A 15,337-nucleotide genomic window follows, 5' to 3' on the forward strand; every position below is an offset into this window, starting at 1 on the left:
ACATCCATTGAGCACTGTGCCGGTCCAGGAGCTGTGTTGGTTGTGCTGCACCAAAGTAGCCTCCTCCCGTAACATCCCATAACTTCCCTGTTTTGCTCTCTCCTGACGACATGTTGGCCTCAGGCAGTGGATTGAGGGAGAAGAATTTCCTACTTCGTTTGGAATGGTGAGGCAAGAGTGCAGGAGGTGTTTCGTGGCACACGGCACAGCCTGCTTTGGGGAGGTGCGAGGTGCTGTTGGATGAGGAGGGCTCCGGGCTCTGCTGTGTGTCCCTGGGGCAGCCATCTCCCAGCAGTGCACCCAGCTCTGCTTGCTGTGCTTCCGAGGCCTCCAGGTCTCCCCCCATCGCTCCTGTTGGGTCTGAATCATCGTCCAACCCAACACGTGTGCCTCGTTTCCATTCGCACCCAATTGCCTCTGGTAGGTGTGGGTCTGCTCATTGCCCTGTTGTGTGTTCCATTGGCAGCATTCTGTTCCCACCTCTTCCATCCCTTCCCGACCTTCCTCTGAGCACAGAGCGTGGCTGCATCGCCGCGCTACCAACCTGCGGGCACAGCTGTGACCCACAGGGATTGTCAGTCCTCTATAGGGCTCCTTAATCATAGACTCATAGAACCATAGGATGGTCTGTGTAGAAAAGGACCACAGTGCTCATTGAGTTCCAACCCCCTGCTATGTGCAGGGTCGCCAACCAGCAGACCAGGCTGCCCAGAGCCACATCCAGCCTGGCCTTGAATGCCTGCAGGGATGGGGCATCCACAGCCTCCTTGGGCAACCTGTTCAGTGCGTCACCACCCTCTGTGGTGGGGAAAAACTTCCTCCTCATATCCAACCTAAACCTCCCCTGTCTCAGTTTAAAACCATCCCCCCTTGTCCTATCACTATCCTCCCTTGTAAACAGCCATTCCCCCTCCTGTTTATACGCTCCCTTCAAGTACTGGAAGGCCACAATGAGGTCTCCCCGGAGCCTTCACTTCTCCAAGCTAAACAAGCCCAGTTCCCTCAACCTATCCTCATGGGAGAGGTGCTCCAGCCCTCTGACCATCCCAGTGGCCCTCTGCCCATCTCAGTGGCCCTCTGCCCATTTCAGTGGCCCTCTGATCATCTTATTGGCCCTCCTCTGGACCTGCTCCAAGAGCTTACTTAACACCTTCTGCTGTTTGGGTGGGGATGTTCTGCTCAGCACGAGGCAGCATGGAGCCAGCCTGGTGCTCACATGGTTGTTGGCGTTTGGTTGTGCTGCTGGCAGTGGTGAGAGCCGTGCTTGTCCTGCCCCGCACAGCCCCACAGCGGGCAGCTCTCCTGATTTGGCCCCCAGGAGCAGAGCTGGCAATGTGGGACCATGCATTGCAGCAGCGGGGATGCTGAGAGCGGGGAGCAGCGCAGAGCCAGGCGGTGGTCGTGGTGTGCTGTGTGGGGAGAGGGCAGGAATGAGGAGCAGGAGGAGCTCGTCGTTGTGGGAGAAGGCTCATAGCAGAGGCAGCGTTCCGTATCAGCTTTCCGTTCCCGTTTGGTTTTGCAGAGTTGCTAATTGCGTGAGAACCACCGTGCTTAATGAGGACTCGTGGTTTGCAGAGAACGTGGAAGTGTTGGGGGACGTTGAGTCGTAGAATCGCAGCATCGTTCAGGTTGGATGAGACCTCTCAGATCAGCACTCCAACCCCAACCCGTCCCCAACCGCCGCTCCGCGTAAGGCCCCAGGGAGGGTTCTTCCAATGGCAGCGATGGCGAAAACCATCTGTAGGAGTGGGTTTGTGTGGAACACTGTTTCCCATGGGGACGTTTGTTGCCTGCAGCTCCACGCTGGGCCTGAAGTCAGAGTCACAGAACGGTGATGTTGGAGGGGAGCGCTGGGGGCTCCGGGGCACCACCAGGTCTGCCATGGCCGGGGGGGGGCTGTGCCGGCCCTGCAGTAAAGAGCCGTTTGATGTCTTCCTATGGAAAATCTTTCTTCTTTCTGTATTCTAAGCGTGCCCATTGCTGCTTGTCCCCTCTCTGGGCACCGCCTCCCCCTTCTTCATTCTCTTCCATCAGATACTCACACACTGAGAGCCCCCTCAGCCTTCCCCCAGCCAAGCAGCCCCAGCTGTCCCAGTGCCACGTGTCCCAGCCCCTCATCGCCGTCACGGCCCTCTCTCGGCTCTCCCAGAGCCCACATCCCTCTTGCACTGAGGAGCCCAGCACTGTCCCAGGCTCTGGGTGAGCCCTCACCGGTGTGGGATCAGCTCCCTGCGCGGCCCCCGGCCACGTTGCTGGCTCCTGCTCCTGCAGCACGGGGTTCTCCCACCCCCTCGGGGGCAGGATTTTGCTTTTCCCTTTGCTGGGCTTCCTGAGTTTACTCCCAGCTCATTTCTCCGATCGCTGCGGTCTTCACGGCTCTTTGGTGCATCTGCCCCTGCACCCTATTTGTAAACAAACTGCCGAGGAGATCCTTTTCCCCATCATCCGGAAATGAACGAGGAGGTTGGGGAGTGTTGGCCCCAGCAGCACTCAGGGAGCACCACGGTTCTCCAGCCTGTGCTGCTGGCCCCGCTCCTGCAGCCCCACATCTCTGCGCTGGGGGTCCTGGCTGTGTGCTCCCCTCAGTCGCTCCCATTGCTGCCACGTTTCTGTGCCGTTCAGCAGCAGTGTCCTTTTCCTGGTGACTCGTGGCCCACGTGCTCTCGCCTTTGGTTTGGAGGTTTCCTTCCCTTTCTCTTTCGCCCTTCCCTTTCGCCTTCTGTCTGCAGAGACAGGAGGGGAGTTTCTGGCAGACCGAATCCCTTTGAAAGGAGAGCTGTAGAGGTGTGATGCCATCTGTGTGTGCACCGCCCTGTGCAGGGGGACTCAGCATCTCCAACTGCATTTAGGCAAAGGGAGAGGGGCAGTGCCTGCCCTGCAGCCCGCCCTGCCCAGGGCCGTTACCTCGAGGCTCTCCGGGCACTGCTGGGGAACCACGAGTGCAGCCCCACGGCTCAGTGATGTTTCGGAGGTCATGAGAGGAGAATCACTGAACCATAGAATGGCCTGGGTTGAAAAGCACCACAGTGCTCATCCAGTTCCAACCCCCTGCTATGTACAGGGTTGCCAACCAGCAGCCCAGGCTGCCCAGAGCCACGTCCAGCCTGGAGAACCCTTTGAGCGGTCCTATGATGAGCGCTGGAGCTGTTTTGGAGGGAGGATGAGAACATGTGGGCACCAGGAGCGGTGGAAGCGAGAGAGCACGTGGCAGAGTTCTCCTTGCAGTGACTGCAAGGCATTGCCTGTTGCTGGCTCTGCTTACTGCTGAAGGAATTGGGACTGAGATGCCAAGATCAAAGAAAGGAGACTCAACCATCGGCGACGTTCACAAAGTCTGCCTTTTAACGCCTTCCGTCAGAGCGTTCCCAAAGGGCTCAATTAGCGGCCGGGCAAACGCAGCATCCCTCTTTGCTTGCTGAGAAGGCGCTTTCCTCGCGAGGTGCTTCCCATGAGAGCTGCTCCCCCTTTTTGCTGGTCGCAGCCTGTGCTGTGGGATGTGTGCTGGGTCCTGGGCTCCCCGTCGGGAGGCAGCGCTGACAGCCACCGTCCCTGTGCTGCTGTGGTCCTCCAAGGTGCAGCTGGAGCACCGCCGCTCGTGGGAGATGAAGAAAGCATTTCATGTTCCCTACGAAGCTTCCATTTCTGTGATGGTGCCCAAAGGAGCAGTGGGCAACGCTGAAGCCTTTGTGAAGCCTGGTAAAGGCAAAGCCCTTGAGAGCATCGCCCTAAAACAGAGCAGCACCCTAAGAAGGAGCAGCACCTTAACACAGAGCAGCGCTCGGCCTCAGGTTGGCTTTGGTACATCCGTATGAGTGTGCAGTCCTCTGGCAAACCACGTGATGTGCCAACGTGAACCCACAGCGGGGAGCAGTGACGCAGAAGAAGCCCTCTGAGCAGATATTGCTGCTGTGTGTAATGTGTCAGAAGGGAGGCGGTGCTGAGCCGTCGCTTGTGAAGGATCGCATCCAGAAGCACTTCCCTGGCTTGGAGCAGAGCTGAGGGCCTGTGAGCAGAGCACTGTGCTGGGAGAAGTCATCGTCCAGAGCTGGGCAGTGGGCAGCAGTGTCCTCCTACGGCACAGCGCTGCTGGCGGAGCAGAGCTCCTGCAGGCGCTGGGACAGCGGTGCTGCCAGCTGTCCTCCATGCCAAAGACGACGTGCTCTGCAGAGCTCTTTCCTGAGCCCGCCTGACCCTGGAAGCCACTGGACAGCAAAGGAGCTGTGCTGACTGCCGCGGAGTCCTTGCGGTGCAGCATGCTGCAGCTCTGCACCCTCACAGGCAGTGACAGCAGTGCTGAGGTCGCTGCATCCACTGCATGCCGACCTCCCCCGGCTCTGGGAGAAGGGGTGGCAGTGACACCAGGGCACAGCTGACAGCAAGCATCTCACTGTGCCCGTCGGTGGGGGTACCAGATCCTCTGCAGGGATGCCACGTGCCCGTGAAGCCATTCTGTTTGCAGCTGAAGCTCAAAGCAGCTCAGGAGAAATGGCAGTGTTAGTGGGGCAGGTCTCCCCTGTCCGAACTCCTATCCTCCACTCCTGGGTCCTCCCTGGCACAGCAGTTCTTGCGGCAGAGCCTGGAAGCTCTCAGAATCATTCAGGTGGAGAAGAGCTCTGAGATCCCCAGCCCATCCCACCGACCACGTCCCCAAGTGCCACATCCCCGTGGTCACTGAACCCCCCCAGGGATGGGGACTCCCCACTGCCCTGGGCAGCTGTGCAGTGCTGGCCGCTCTTTGGAGCACAGATTGTTCCCCAGCTCCAACCTGACCCTCCCCAGCGCACCCTCAGCCCATCCCCTCAACGCACAACGCAGCGTGCTGCTGTCCTCTGAAATCCTCTCTGCAGCGGTCGTCATTCATCCTGCATCAAGATTGATTCACACTTGGACACAGATTTTGGCTTGTTCTGCAAGTTCCATGGAAGATGAGCCCTCAGACCGTAACGAATTGCATCCCTCAGCAGCAGGGCTGTGGCGTTGTCGCATCGCATTGCTCCTGGTGGGCCGTAGCTGTGTCCTCATTGGGCACCAAAGTGCCTGCTGGGCTGCCAGCTCCCTGAGCAGGGTCTGCCAGCTGGGTGTCACCCGCTGCCCAGTCAGCACTCCTGCATGGCATCCTCATGCCCTCCCACTGCAGTCTCTCCCAACCTCTGGGAACAGTCCCCCTCTCCATCCCATCTTCTCCAGGCTGGGCAAGCTCTCGGCAGCCAGCTGCCACTGCCTGCAGCCACTCCTCTTCACATTTACCTTTCTTGAATGTGAGGGACCCGAAATGTCCTCCAAATCCCAGCAGAGATGCCAGCGGTATCTGCTGTGATGTGAGTGCACACGTAGGTCTTGCAGCACTCCTGCTGTGCCCGCACCTCCGGGCTGTGCCAGCAGACCCAGAACTTTCTCTTCCTTCATCATCCCCATGGATGAGCTCCGGCTGAAAGCAGAGATCCTTTGCCAGCCTCGTGAGCCGGGCCCTGGGCTGCGCGCCGTCCCTTTATGTTCTGTTTCTCATACTGCAGTCCTGAAGGTCATTCAGTTGCTCCTCTTTCATGTTGATGGCGCTTCCCAAGTGTGACTCACCGTCACGCTCCTTTGTATCTCCTGCTTTCTGTGCCGAGGTGGGAGGAACACGAGCACAAGAGGCAGTGTGGCTGAGCCCTTCCTATTCCCGTGAAGCTCATCTTCCCTTAGCACCTATGGGCCTCCCAGAACGTGGTTCTTACACAGCAGTCTGCGTTGGTGGCTTCGGGCACTGCATGCATTTCTGTTGCCATCAATTCGTTCCAGCAGGGGAAGGCAGAGCTGCAGGGTGCCGTGGTGCCCCATCGCCTTCCTGCCCTCCTGGGCTGGAGGTTGGGTTGCCGACTGGCCAGGGCCAACGCTCTCCATTGGGTGCTTGTTGGCAAAGCGCAGCGCGGTCAAAGAGTGGCAGTCAGGGCAGCTGGAGGCAGGAGGGGGCAGAAGTGGCTGAGCTGGATGCGGGGTGCACAGAGGGACCTCACGGAGTCCCACGGCCCTGCTCAGCGCCCGGGCCCCGATGGCCCCACAGGATCACACCCCTGGGCTCTGCGGGCTGAGGGGTTCACTCCGATCAGAGCACTCCAAGCTGCTTTTTTGGTTCATTTATTTTCTCATTCCGAGCATCCTTGTTGACGCCAGGCAAGGTTTGTGAGAAGCAGGTGATGGCAGAAGGGAGGTGTTCTTGCAGCACCATTTGTCTCCTGGCGGATCCTCCAGTCTGGTGCAGAGCAGACGTTGGCCGGTGCCCAGGGACACCGCGCATCCCCGGCGCTGCTGCAGAAGGGGCTGGCCCAGCTCCACGCTGCCCACACACAGCCCTGCGGGTCGGAGTGTGCCCCGTGGGGGCAGAGCAAGATGTGGACAGGTCAGACCCTTCCCTGCCCCACACACAGCCCGCAGCGGAGCTCAGCCCCATTCTGTGATGGTCAGACCCTGCTGCCCCACATCCGGAACCTCATGCTGGTGCTTGGGAAGGTGGTGGAAGTCCCTGCTGTCCCATAGAGGGGCTCTGGCCCCGTGGCGGATGTGCTCAGGCGGTTGTGCGTTGCTCTGGCTCTGTGTCTGGTGCTCTGCCGTTAGCGAGGGGAGGTGGTCCCAGCCCCACCCCAGGAGGGGGCTCAGTGCAAGGTCCTCAGTGCAGCACTTCTCAGTGAATCTGCATTGGGCTGCAGGGCCAGGGCTGCTCCCAGGAGGGCTTTGGGTGCTGCAGAGCGATGGCAGCGCAGCCGGGATCCGGAGCTCCTGGAGACAATTCCCGCTCCTCTTCTGCCTGCTGGGAACAGACCTGGCAGGGCTTGCAGCAGGTCTTGGCCGGAGCGCTCCGAGCCGCGTCCCCGCGCGTTGTGTGTGTGCTCTGTGTCTGGGGACCTGGCCTCACCCCGCGCTCTGCTCTCTCTCCTCTCTCTCTCGCTGTACCGTTCTTTCTGCAGACTTTTCAGTAGTTTAGGAGAACTCAGCACCATTTCCCAGCGGAGCTCCGGGACCACCTACACAGTTCGACCCGGCAGTCGCTACCCCGTAACCCGACGTACCCCCAGCCCCGTGAAGCCGGCTCTGGATCGGACAGAGCCGCTCAGCACCGTGCGGCCCTACGGCCTGACCCCTCCCACCATCCTCAAATCTTCCAGCCTCTCCATCCCACACGAGCCCAAGGAGGTGCGCTTTGTGGTCAGGAGCGTGAGCGCCCGGAGCCGCTCCCCGTCCCCGTCCCCCTCGCCAGGGCCGCCCCTGCACACCCTCCACCCGCCGAGGCCCTTCATGCAGAAACCCCTCCACCTGTGGAACAAGTACGACGTTGGGGACTGGCTGGAAAGCATCAACTTGGTGGAGCACCGAGACAAGTTTGAGGACCATGAGATCGAGGGCACGCATCTGCCCGCCCTCACTAAGGAGGATTTTGTGGAGTTGGGGGTGACACGGGTCGGCCACCGGATGAACATTGAGCGGGCGCTCAAGCAGCTGGTGGACAGCTGACCGTGCTAGGCAGCGCCGGCCTCTTCCAGAGCCACAGATGGGGCGGGGGGACGTTTCTACTAGACTAATAAAACCCATTTTGATTCTCTTTCTACTCTGAGCACTGCACTGAAGGGTGCGGAGCCTGACGGCTCCCACCTGCTCCCAGGCGGCCCCGCGCCGCGCAACACGCAGCCCCGCTCGGCCCCGCCGGCCCCGCGACGCCTTCAGGAAAAGGAATGTTGCATGAAATACATCCTCTTTTCCGTCCCTCCCAGAGAGTCCGGCCTGTATATCGCTTGATGTGCTCTTGCCTGGGGGCGTCGCTGGTGGCCGGAAGGGCCGAGGAGCCACGTGCCGCCATGTCCGGGCTCTGTGCCTGGCCTGTGGCACGGCGACACCTGGCTGGGGCTGGGGGCCGATCCACCGCCAGGCGAGGAGCCTGACCTTCCTGCAGGCACCTCGTGTGGCAGGTGGGAACAGGCCGACCAGGCCCTGGGGTGTGCAGCACAGCCAGGCCCAGCAGTGCAGCCAGGCCCAGCAATGCTGCCAGGCCCAGCACAGGCCCGGCGGTGCAGCCAGGCCCAGCAGTGCGGCTAAACCCAGTGGTGCAGCCAGGCCCAGCGACACAGCTAGGCTGGGTGGCACAGCGAGGCCCGGCTGCACAGCTAGGCCCAGTGGTGCACTTAGGCCCAGCAGTGCAACTAGGCCCAGTGACGTGGCTGGGCTCAATGGCGCACCCAGGCCCAGCGGCACAACGAGGCCTGGTGGCACAGTTAGGCCCAGTTAGGCCACAACAAGGCCTGGTGGCACAGCTAGGCCCAGCAGCACAGTTAGGCCCAGTTAGGCCACAGCGAGGCCTGGTGGCACAGCTAGGCCCAGCGGCACAGTTAGGCCCAGTTAGGCCACAACGAGGCCTGGTGGCGCGGCTAGGCCGGGCGGTGCCGCCTGCTGCGGGAGGCAGGCAGGGTGCTGAGGGGGGGGAGCAGCCTCGGCAGCGGGGCGGCCCAGCGAGGGGCCCTGGTGCCGTGGGGGGGGCCGCCCCGCTCCCGCCCCGCTCCTCGCCCCGCAGCCCCTCGTCCGGCTCTCCCGGCAGACCGGAGCCGTGCGAGAGAGGAGAGGGACCGAAACCGCATGGATTGAAGCATGTTTGGGGGGTGTCGAGGGAGGCTGGTGGGGACCCAGCAGCAAACGCTTTGCCAACGGTGAGGGTGGGGGGTGGGGGGAGGTGTTTGGTTTCCTCTTGGTTTGGGGTCTTGTTTCCAAGGGGACGCGTTGATGGGTAATATTTAATCTCCGTGCATTTATATAGAGAGCAGCTGATGATCTACAAGAGACGATTCTGACCTACAGGATTCCCACTCTGTCCTTGCCATCCTTATTTTGCATCTTTTTAATCAATCGATCAGCTATATATTTGGAAAGAGAGAACAGATATCTATATATCTATATCTATAGCTATAGCCACCCGATTTTGTTATAGTTTTACTAAATCTATTTATCTCTAGACGTGTTGAGATGCTGACGAGGCGGTGCCCGCACCCCTCCCCCAGGATGCCCATCGCTCGTGGGACTTTTTAGCGACTGACTGAATGAATGTTAAAAAAAAAAAAGAAAAAAAAAGAAAAAAAAAAAAGAAAAAAAAAAAAAAAGAGCCTTTTTAAGAAAAAAAACCTTAAAAAAAAAAAAAAACCCAACAGCTCCTTTCAGACGCTCCGGATTTTAAAGATTTAGAAACACGAAGCAACGAATCCGCTCGGTTTTTGGGACACACCACGTCTTCCATCCCCGCAGGCAGAGAGGCAGCCGCATGGAGGTGGAGAGCTTCCAGGCCCCGCTCCCCGGGCGCTGCTCTCCCTCCGGTGCCGGGGAGCCCGCAGACCCACGGCCTGGAGCGGCCCCGGTGCTGGGGGGCAGCAGCCCCGCTCCCGTTCCCGCACCCCATGCGCTCCCCTCGCCGGCATCGCGCGCCCAGGCTCAGGGGTGGCCAGGGGACGGCTTGGTGACCGGTGTTCCCCAAAAGCCGAGTCCCCCGTGAAGGCATTAACTCTTCTGGTGCTAGAGGGAAGGACAAGGAGGTTCCTTCTGACCCTCACACATCTACGAACCTTTACAACCTTCAGCCAGTGGAAGGCCCAGGGCTGGGGCTGCGGCCCCTTCCCCTGTGCGCGGCCCCCGGCTGAGCCCCTCGTTTGGGCCCCGGCGGCTGCGGTGCTGTCTCCTTACCCTGAGCTCTCGGCCCGTGCGGCTCCATCCAGAGCTCTCCGGAAACCACTGAATTCTGTGTATCCACAGCGCTTCTTCCCTCCCCGTGCGACGCCCCAGCGCTTGCATGGGGAAGGCAAGGGGCTCCCAACCTGTACCTTCTTATTCTGCAAGCAAAAATCCCGCTGTAGATACCCAGGGTGCTCCGGGCCTCCCGCCCAATACCGGGGGAGCCGGGAGGCGTCCCAGCTTTGGCTGCAGCCATCGCGTCCACCCGAGGCCGCCTCCTTGCTGGCCGGCTTTGCTGCTGCGCCCATCCTCCTGTGTGTGCCGATGCTGCGCTGCCGTGTGCCCACATCCCACCCTGTGCTGTTACCACCTCTGGTCCCATCCAGCCCCACCACCGCGCTCCCATCGCCCCCCGTACCCCGCCACGCTCCCCAGTCCCTCCTCATGGTCTCTCTGCATTCTGACACAAGCATCTCATTGCCCCCACCCTTCATCCTCAGCTCCCCGCAGCCCCCCGTCACCCACATTGCACCCCCTGTGCCCACCCTGGCATGAGTGAGCGCCCTCTGGTTACCAGACTTTCTCGCATGCTCACGCACAGAGGCGGTCCTGCACCTCAGACGTGCGGCAGCCACTGCTGCTCTGCAGTCCCCCGTGCTCTGCGTGCATCTCGTCCTCGCCTGCTGCTCTGCAGTGCCCGGATCTCGGAGCCGTGTGGGAGCCAAGTGTGTTCCCCACAACCCCAACCTTCCTTCGTGCTGCTTCTGTTCCATCAGCCCACGCCTGGCGAGGCGGCACGGCCGCGTCCTGTGGGCGCTCTGCATCGCTGCATGGCCGCAGCCCTGTGCCCTGCAGACTGCCACAAACCCTGCAGAGCACTGGGATTTCTGCAGACCACCCACCCACCCTTCCGCCCCTCGCGCTGCTTCTGCAGGGCCGCCCCGCTGTGCTGTGGGAATGCCCATGGGGCTTCCTGCGGGAACGCCGTGGGGCTTCTGTGCTGTTGCTCCATCGGCCGCGCGCCCCACGCTGTGCTCTCCTGCTGCATGTCCCACACCTGTCACTCATGCGCTGTCCTGCGTGCCGCAGCTCGTCGTGCTGCAAACCCCTGCACCTCTGCAGGTTCAGCCGAGGCTGCCCAGCTTGGTTCTGCAGCCCGGCACCTGCACCCTGCTCCCACCTCCTCCATCCCCATCCCCATCTCCATCCCTATTCCATCATCTCCATCCCTATTCCCATCCCTATTTCCATCCCCATTCCGATCCCTGTCCACATTCCCATCCCTATCCCTATCTCCATCCCTATTCCATCATCTCCATCCCTATTCCCATCCCTATTTCCATCCCCATTCCGATCCCTGTCCACATCCCCATCCCCATCCCCATCTCCATCCCTATTCCATCATCTCCATCCCTATTCCCATCCCTATTTCCATCCCCATTCTGATCCCTGTCCACATTCCCATCCCCATTCCCATCTCCATCCCTATTCCAATTCCCATCCCTATTCCCATCCCCATTCAGATCCCTGTCCACATTCCCATCCCCATCCCCATCTCCATCCCTATTCCATCATCTCCATCCCTATTCCCATCCCTATTTCCATCCCCATTCCGATCCCTGTCCACATTCCCATCCCCATCCCCATCTCCATCCCTATTCCAATTCCCATCCCTATTCCCATCCCCATCCCCATCCTTATCCCCATTCCCAACCCCATCCCCATTTCCCTTCTCCCCACTCCTGCAGGTAACGCAGACCCCGGCAGCCCCCACCCCAGGGAGCAGCGCAGTCCCGCTGCCCGGCACCCCCCCGGCACAGCCCTGAGCCCCCGCTGCTCGGTGCACAGGTTGGAGTGTTCCGTGTTGCCCTGAGTGCAGGCAGCTCCTCCGGCCCCGTCCGAGGAGTTCGGGTCTCTGCCCCTTCCGCAGCTGCTTCTGGGGCGACCCCCAGAGACCCCCGCCTGCAGCCGCCCCTCTCCGCGAGGGGCCAGAAGACTGCAGAGCGAAACTATTCTGCAGGACGTTCGGTCTGGGACCGGGAAGCTGAACGCCTTCTTGCCATTTCCAAAGAGCCTTCCTTACCCTCCTGCTGCCCCGTCCTCCCCCCGGGCCTGGAGATGGACGGTGGGCACACAGTTCTGCCTGGCGCCCGCGCCGCCGTGTGCCCCCCAGCTCCCACCGTGCCAAGCAGCTGCAGCCGTACCTGTGTTGGACAACACTGCGTGACCGCGGGGCACGGCCCTGCGGCACCACGGCTCGTCCCAGTCAGGAGAACACAAAAGAAGGCGACACCCAACCGTGGCTGTGCCACCGCCCCCTCCCCGCGGCTGCTCGGGTCTGCGCCAAGCCCTGCTTCCAGCACAGCACCTCCTCAGTGCCCATCCCTTCCATGTGCACGTCCCCCCATCTCAGTGCCCATCCCTTCCATGCCCTCACCCAACCATCTCAATGCCCATCCCTTCCGTGCCCTCACCCCCCATCTCAGTGCCCACCCCTCCATGCCCCATCCTCCCATCTCAGTGCCCACCCCTCCATGCCCTCACTCCCCCATCTCAATGCCCATCCCTTCCGTGCCCTCACCCCCCATCTCAATTCCCATCCCTTCCATGCCTTCACCCCCCCCAACACTCATCCCTTCCATGCCCACGTCCCCCCATCTCAGTGCCCACCCCTCCATGCCCCATCCCCCCATCTCAATGCCCATCCCTTCCATGCCCTCACCCCCCCATCTCAGTGCCCATCCCTTCCATGCCCTCATCCCCCCATCTCAATGCCCATCCCTTCCATGTCCACATCCCCCCATCTCAGTGCCCACCCCTCCGTGCCCCATCCTCCCATCTCAGTGCCCATCCCTTCCGTGCCCTCATCCCCCCCGTCTCAGTGCCCATCCCTTCCATGCCCTCATCCCCCCCGTCTCAGTGCCCACCCCTTCCATGTCCACATCCCCCCATCTCAGTGCCCACCCCTTCCATGCCCTCCCCCCCCCATCTGAGTGCCCACGGCCGGATGCACACGGAGCTCCATGAGCATGGGCTCAGGGCTTTGGAGACGGCCCCGCACAGCCCCCCAGGAGCAGTGAGTGTGGATCGGCCCCAACAGCGGTCGCATCCCACGATCATTTCTGGTCCCACCCAGACAGAACGCACCGTTCCAGCTCACGCAGCTGCTGCTACTTAACCTTTATGTTTGTTTTTTTTCTCAGCTGAAGCAAAGAGGATTTTTTTTCCCATGTGTAGATAGCTCTTTTCTGACTTTAGATCGACTCTGATGGCATTGGCATCTCCACCCCGAGCATCCCGGACCCAGTGAGAGCTTCGCTTTGACAAGCCATTCAGGAGGAGGCCGAGCGCGCGGCGCCCGCTGCCCTCACTGTGATGCTCATGGCTTCTCGACATTGGGTTACTTCTGTACAAAGGGAGACACTTTTGGGTTGGTTTTTTTTCCTTTTTTTTTTTTTTTTCCTTTCTTTTTTTCTGGCTTTGAAGGGAATTTTTAAGAAAAAAAAAAAAAAAACAGTTGTTGGTATTTTTTTCCTTTGTCCAAACAAAATCCATCGATCCTCATTCTTCATTACCCCTCCTCTGTAACTCTGACGTTAGGAGAAAAGGAACCAAAACCCAACGCGCTTTGTGACTGATGGCCATGGGCAGCCAAAGGCAGTGTGCTTTGTGGCTGATGGCCATGAGCAACTGAACCCAATATGCTTTGTTACCGATGGCCATGGGCAGCCCAAGCCAACATGCTTTGTTACCGATGGCCATGGGCAGCCAAAGCCAATGTGCTTTGTTACCGATGGCCATGGGCAACTGAACCCAATATGCTTTGTTATCAATGGCCATGGGCAGCCCAAGCCAATGTGCTTTGTTACCGATGGCCATGGGCAACTGAACCCAATATGCTTTGTTACCGATGGCCATGGGAAACTGAACCCAATATGCTTTGTTACCAATGGCCATGGGCAGCCCAAGCCAATGTGCTTTGTTACTGATGGCCATGGGCAACTGAACCCAACGTGCTTTGTTACCAATGGCCATGGGCAGCCAAAGGCAGTGTGCTTTGTGGCTGATGGCCATGGGCAACTGAACCCAATATGCTTTGTTACTGATGGCCATGGGCAGCCCAAGCCAATGTGCTTTGTTACCGATGGCCATGGGCAACTGAACCCAACGTGCTTTGTTACCAATGGCCATGGGCAGCCCAAGCCAATGTGCTTTGTTACCGATGGCCATGGGCAACTGAACCCAATATGCTTTGTTACTGATGGCCATGGGCAGCCCAAGCCAATGTGCTTTGTTACTGATGGCCATGGGCAACTGAACCCAATGTGCTTTGTTACCGATGGCCATGGGCAGCCAAAGCCAACGTGCTATGTGGCTGATGGCCATGGGAAACTGAACCCAACGTGCTTTGTTACCGATGGCCATGGGAAACTGAACCCAACGTGCTTTGTTACCGATGGCCATGGGCAACCAAAGCCAATGTGCTTTGTTACTGATGGCCATGGGAAACTGAACCCAATGTGCTTTGTTACCGATGGCCATGGGCAACTGAACCCAACGTGTTTTGTTACCGATGGCCATGGGCAACTGAACCCAATATGTTTTGTTACTGATGGCCATGGGCAGCCCAAGCCAACGTGCTTTGTTACTGATGGCCATGGGCAACTGAACCCAACGTGCTTCGTTACCAATGGCCATGGGCAACTGAACCCAACGTGTTTTGTTACTGATGGCCATGGGCAACTGAACCCAACGTGCTTTGTTACCAATGGCCATGGGCAACTGAACCCAACGTGTTTTGTTACTGATGGCCATGGGCTGCCAAACCCAACATGCTTTGTTACCGATGGCCATGGGCAACTGAACCCAACGTGTTTTGTTACTGATGGCCATGGGCAACTGAACCCAACGTGCTTCGTTGCCGATGGCCATGAGCTCTGGCAGCAGCACAGTGCGTCCCGGTTTGATTCCTGCAGCACACGTGCATCCCCCATTGCTGGCATGCCTGTAGACATGTGCGTATGTACCCACACACACACACACGGCCCCCGGGCACGTGCACACTCTACACGGACTCTGCATGTGCATCGACACGCTTGCACCTCGCACACGCGTGCGTGGAGCCGCAGGCGCACGTCCCACCTCCACACTCGTTCCCTCCCGGCCGAACTCACCTGTGGGTTTTTGTTCTGTTTTTAATTTTACAGGGTCAGTTTGACTTCACCCTTATTTTGTATGGATTTTTGGAGGAGATTTCTCCTTCTCCAGAGTCATGGAGGTGTGGCCATTCGCCTCCCGCCCTTGACGTTGTGATACACATACCCCACAGAGATCTATGTTTCTTATATTATATTATTATTATTATTATTATGTAATAAATTTATAAGAAAGCTTCACTTTGCTCTGTGCTCTCTCTCTGGCCCCACACCGGGCCCCTCCACCCCCTCCTCGGATGGCCCCCGAGGACCCTGAGCTCCCGTCCCCGCGGGGCTCTGCTGCACGTCCCTATGGGCAGCGCTGGGGCGTCACAGCGCCCGCTGCTCATCCAAGGTCTGCCCCACAGGAGCTGCTGCCATGGGGCGCTGGGAGACCCCAGCACGGCGCCCCCATGCCCACCACCCCCGCTGCCCACCCTCACACGCAGCCGCGGTGCCCA

The 15,337-nt window shown here is 59.7% G+C and overlaps 4 protein-coding genes across 4 annotated transcripts in view; all 4 read left to right on the forward strand.

Annotated features, from left to right (window-relative positions):
• SHANK3 (SH3 and multiple ankyrin repeat domains 3) overlaps positions 1-15,077 on the forward strand; it is a 282,770-nt gene extending 267,693 nt beyond the window's left edge. Inside the window, 1 exon segment of the mRNA XM_025152878.3 lies at positions 6,945-15,077. Within this exon segment, the coding sequence (XP_025008646.2) occupies positions 6,945-7,488 (544 nt within the window). The 3' untranslated portion in view covers positions 7,489-15,077.
• On the forward strand, positions 9,662-15,077 carry LOC121109250 (tetra-peptide repeat homeobox protein 1-like). The gene has a single exon (XM_040702959.2). The coding sequence runs from the start codon at positions 10,233-10,235 to the stop codon at positions 11,505-11,507; it is 1,275 nt and encodes a 424-aa protein (XP_040558893.1). The 5' UTR covers positions 9,662-10,232; the 3' UTR covers positions 11,508-15,077.
• LOC124417014 (extensin-like) lies at positions 10,668-15,077 on the forward strand. The gene has a single exon (XM_046899612.1). The coding sequence runs from the start codon at positions 11,800-11,802 to the stop codon at positions 12,706-12,708; it is 909 nt and encodes a 302-aa protein (XP_046755568.1). The 5' UTR covers positions 10,668-11,799; the 3' UTR covers positions 12,709-15,077.
• Positions 10,668-15,077, forward strand: LOC124417137. The gene has a single exon (XM_046899604.1). The coding sequence runs from the start codon at positions 13,459-13,461 to the stop codon at positions 14,878-14,880; it is 1,422 nt and encodes a 473-aa protein (XP_046755560.1). The 5' UTR covers positions 10,668-13,458; the 3' UTR covers positions 14,881-15,077.
• Positions 15,078-15,337: the final 260 nt, after the last annotated feature.

This window comes from Gallus gallus, chromosome 1, assembly GCF_016699485.2.
Source record: "Gallus gallus isolate bGalGal1 chromosome 1, bGalGal1.mat.broiler.GRCg7b, whole genome shotgun sequence".
In the NCBI taxonomy this organism is placed as follows: domain Eukaryota; kingdom Metazoa; phylum Chordata; class Aves; order Galliformes; family Phasianidae; genus Gallus; species Gallus gallus.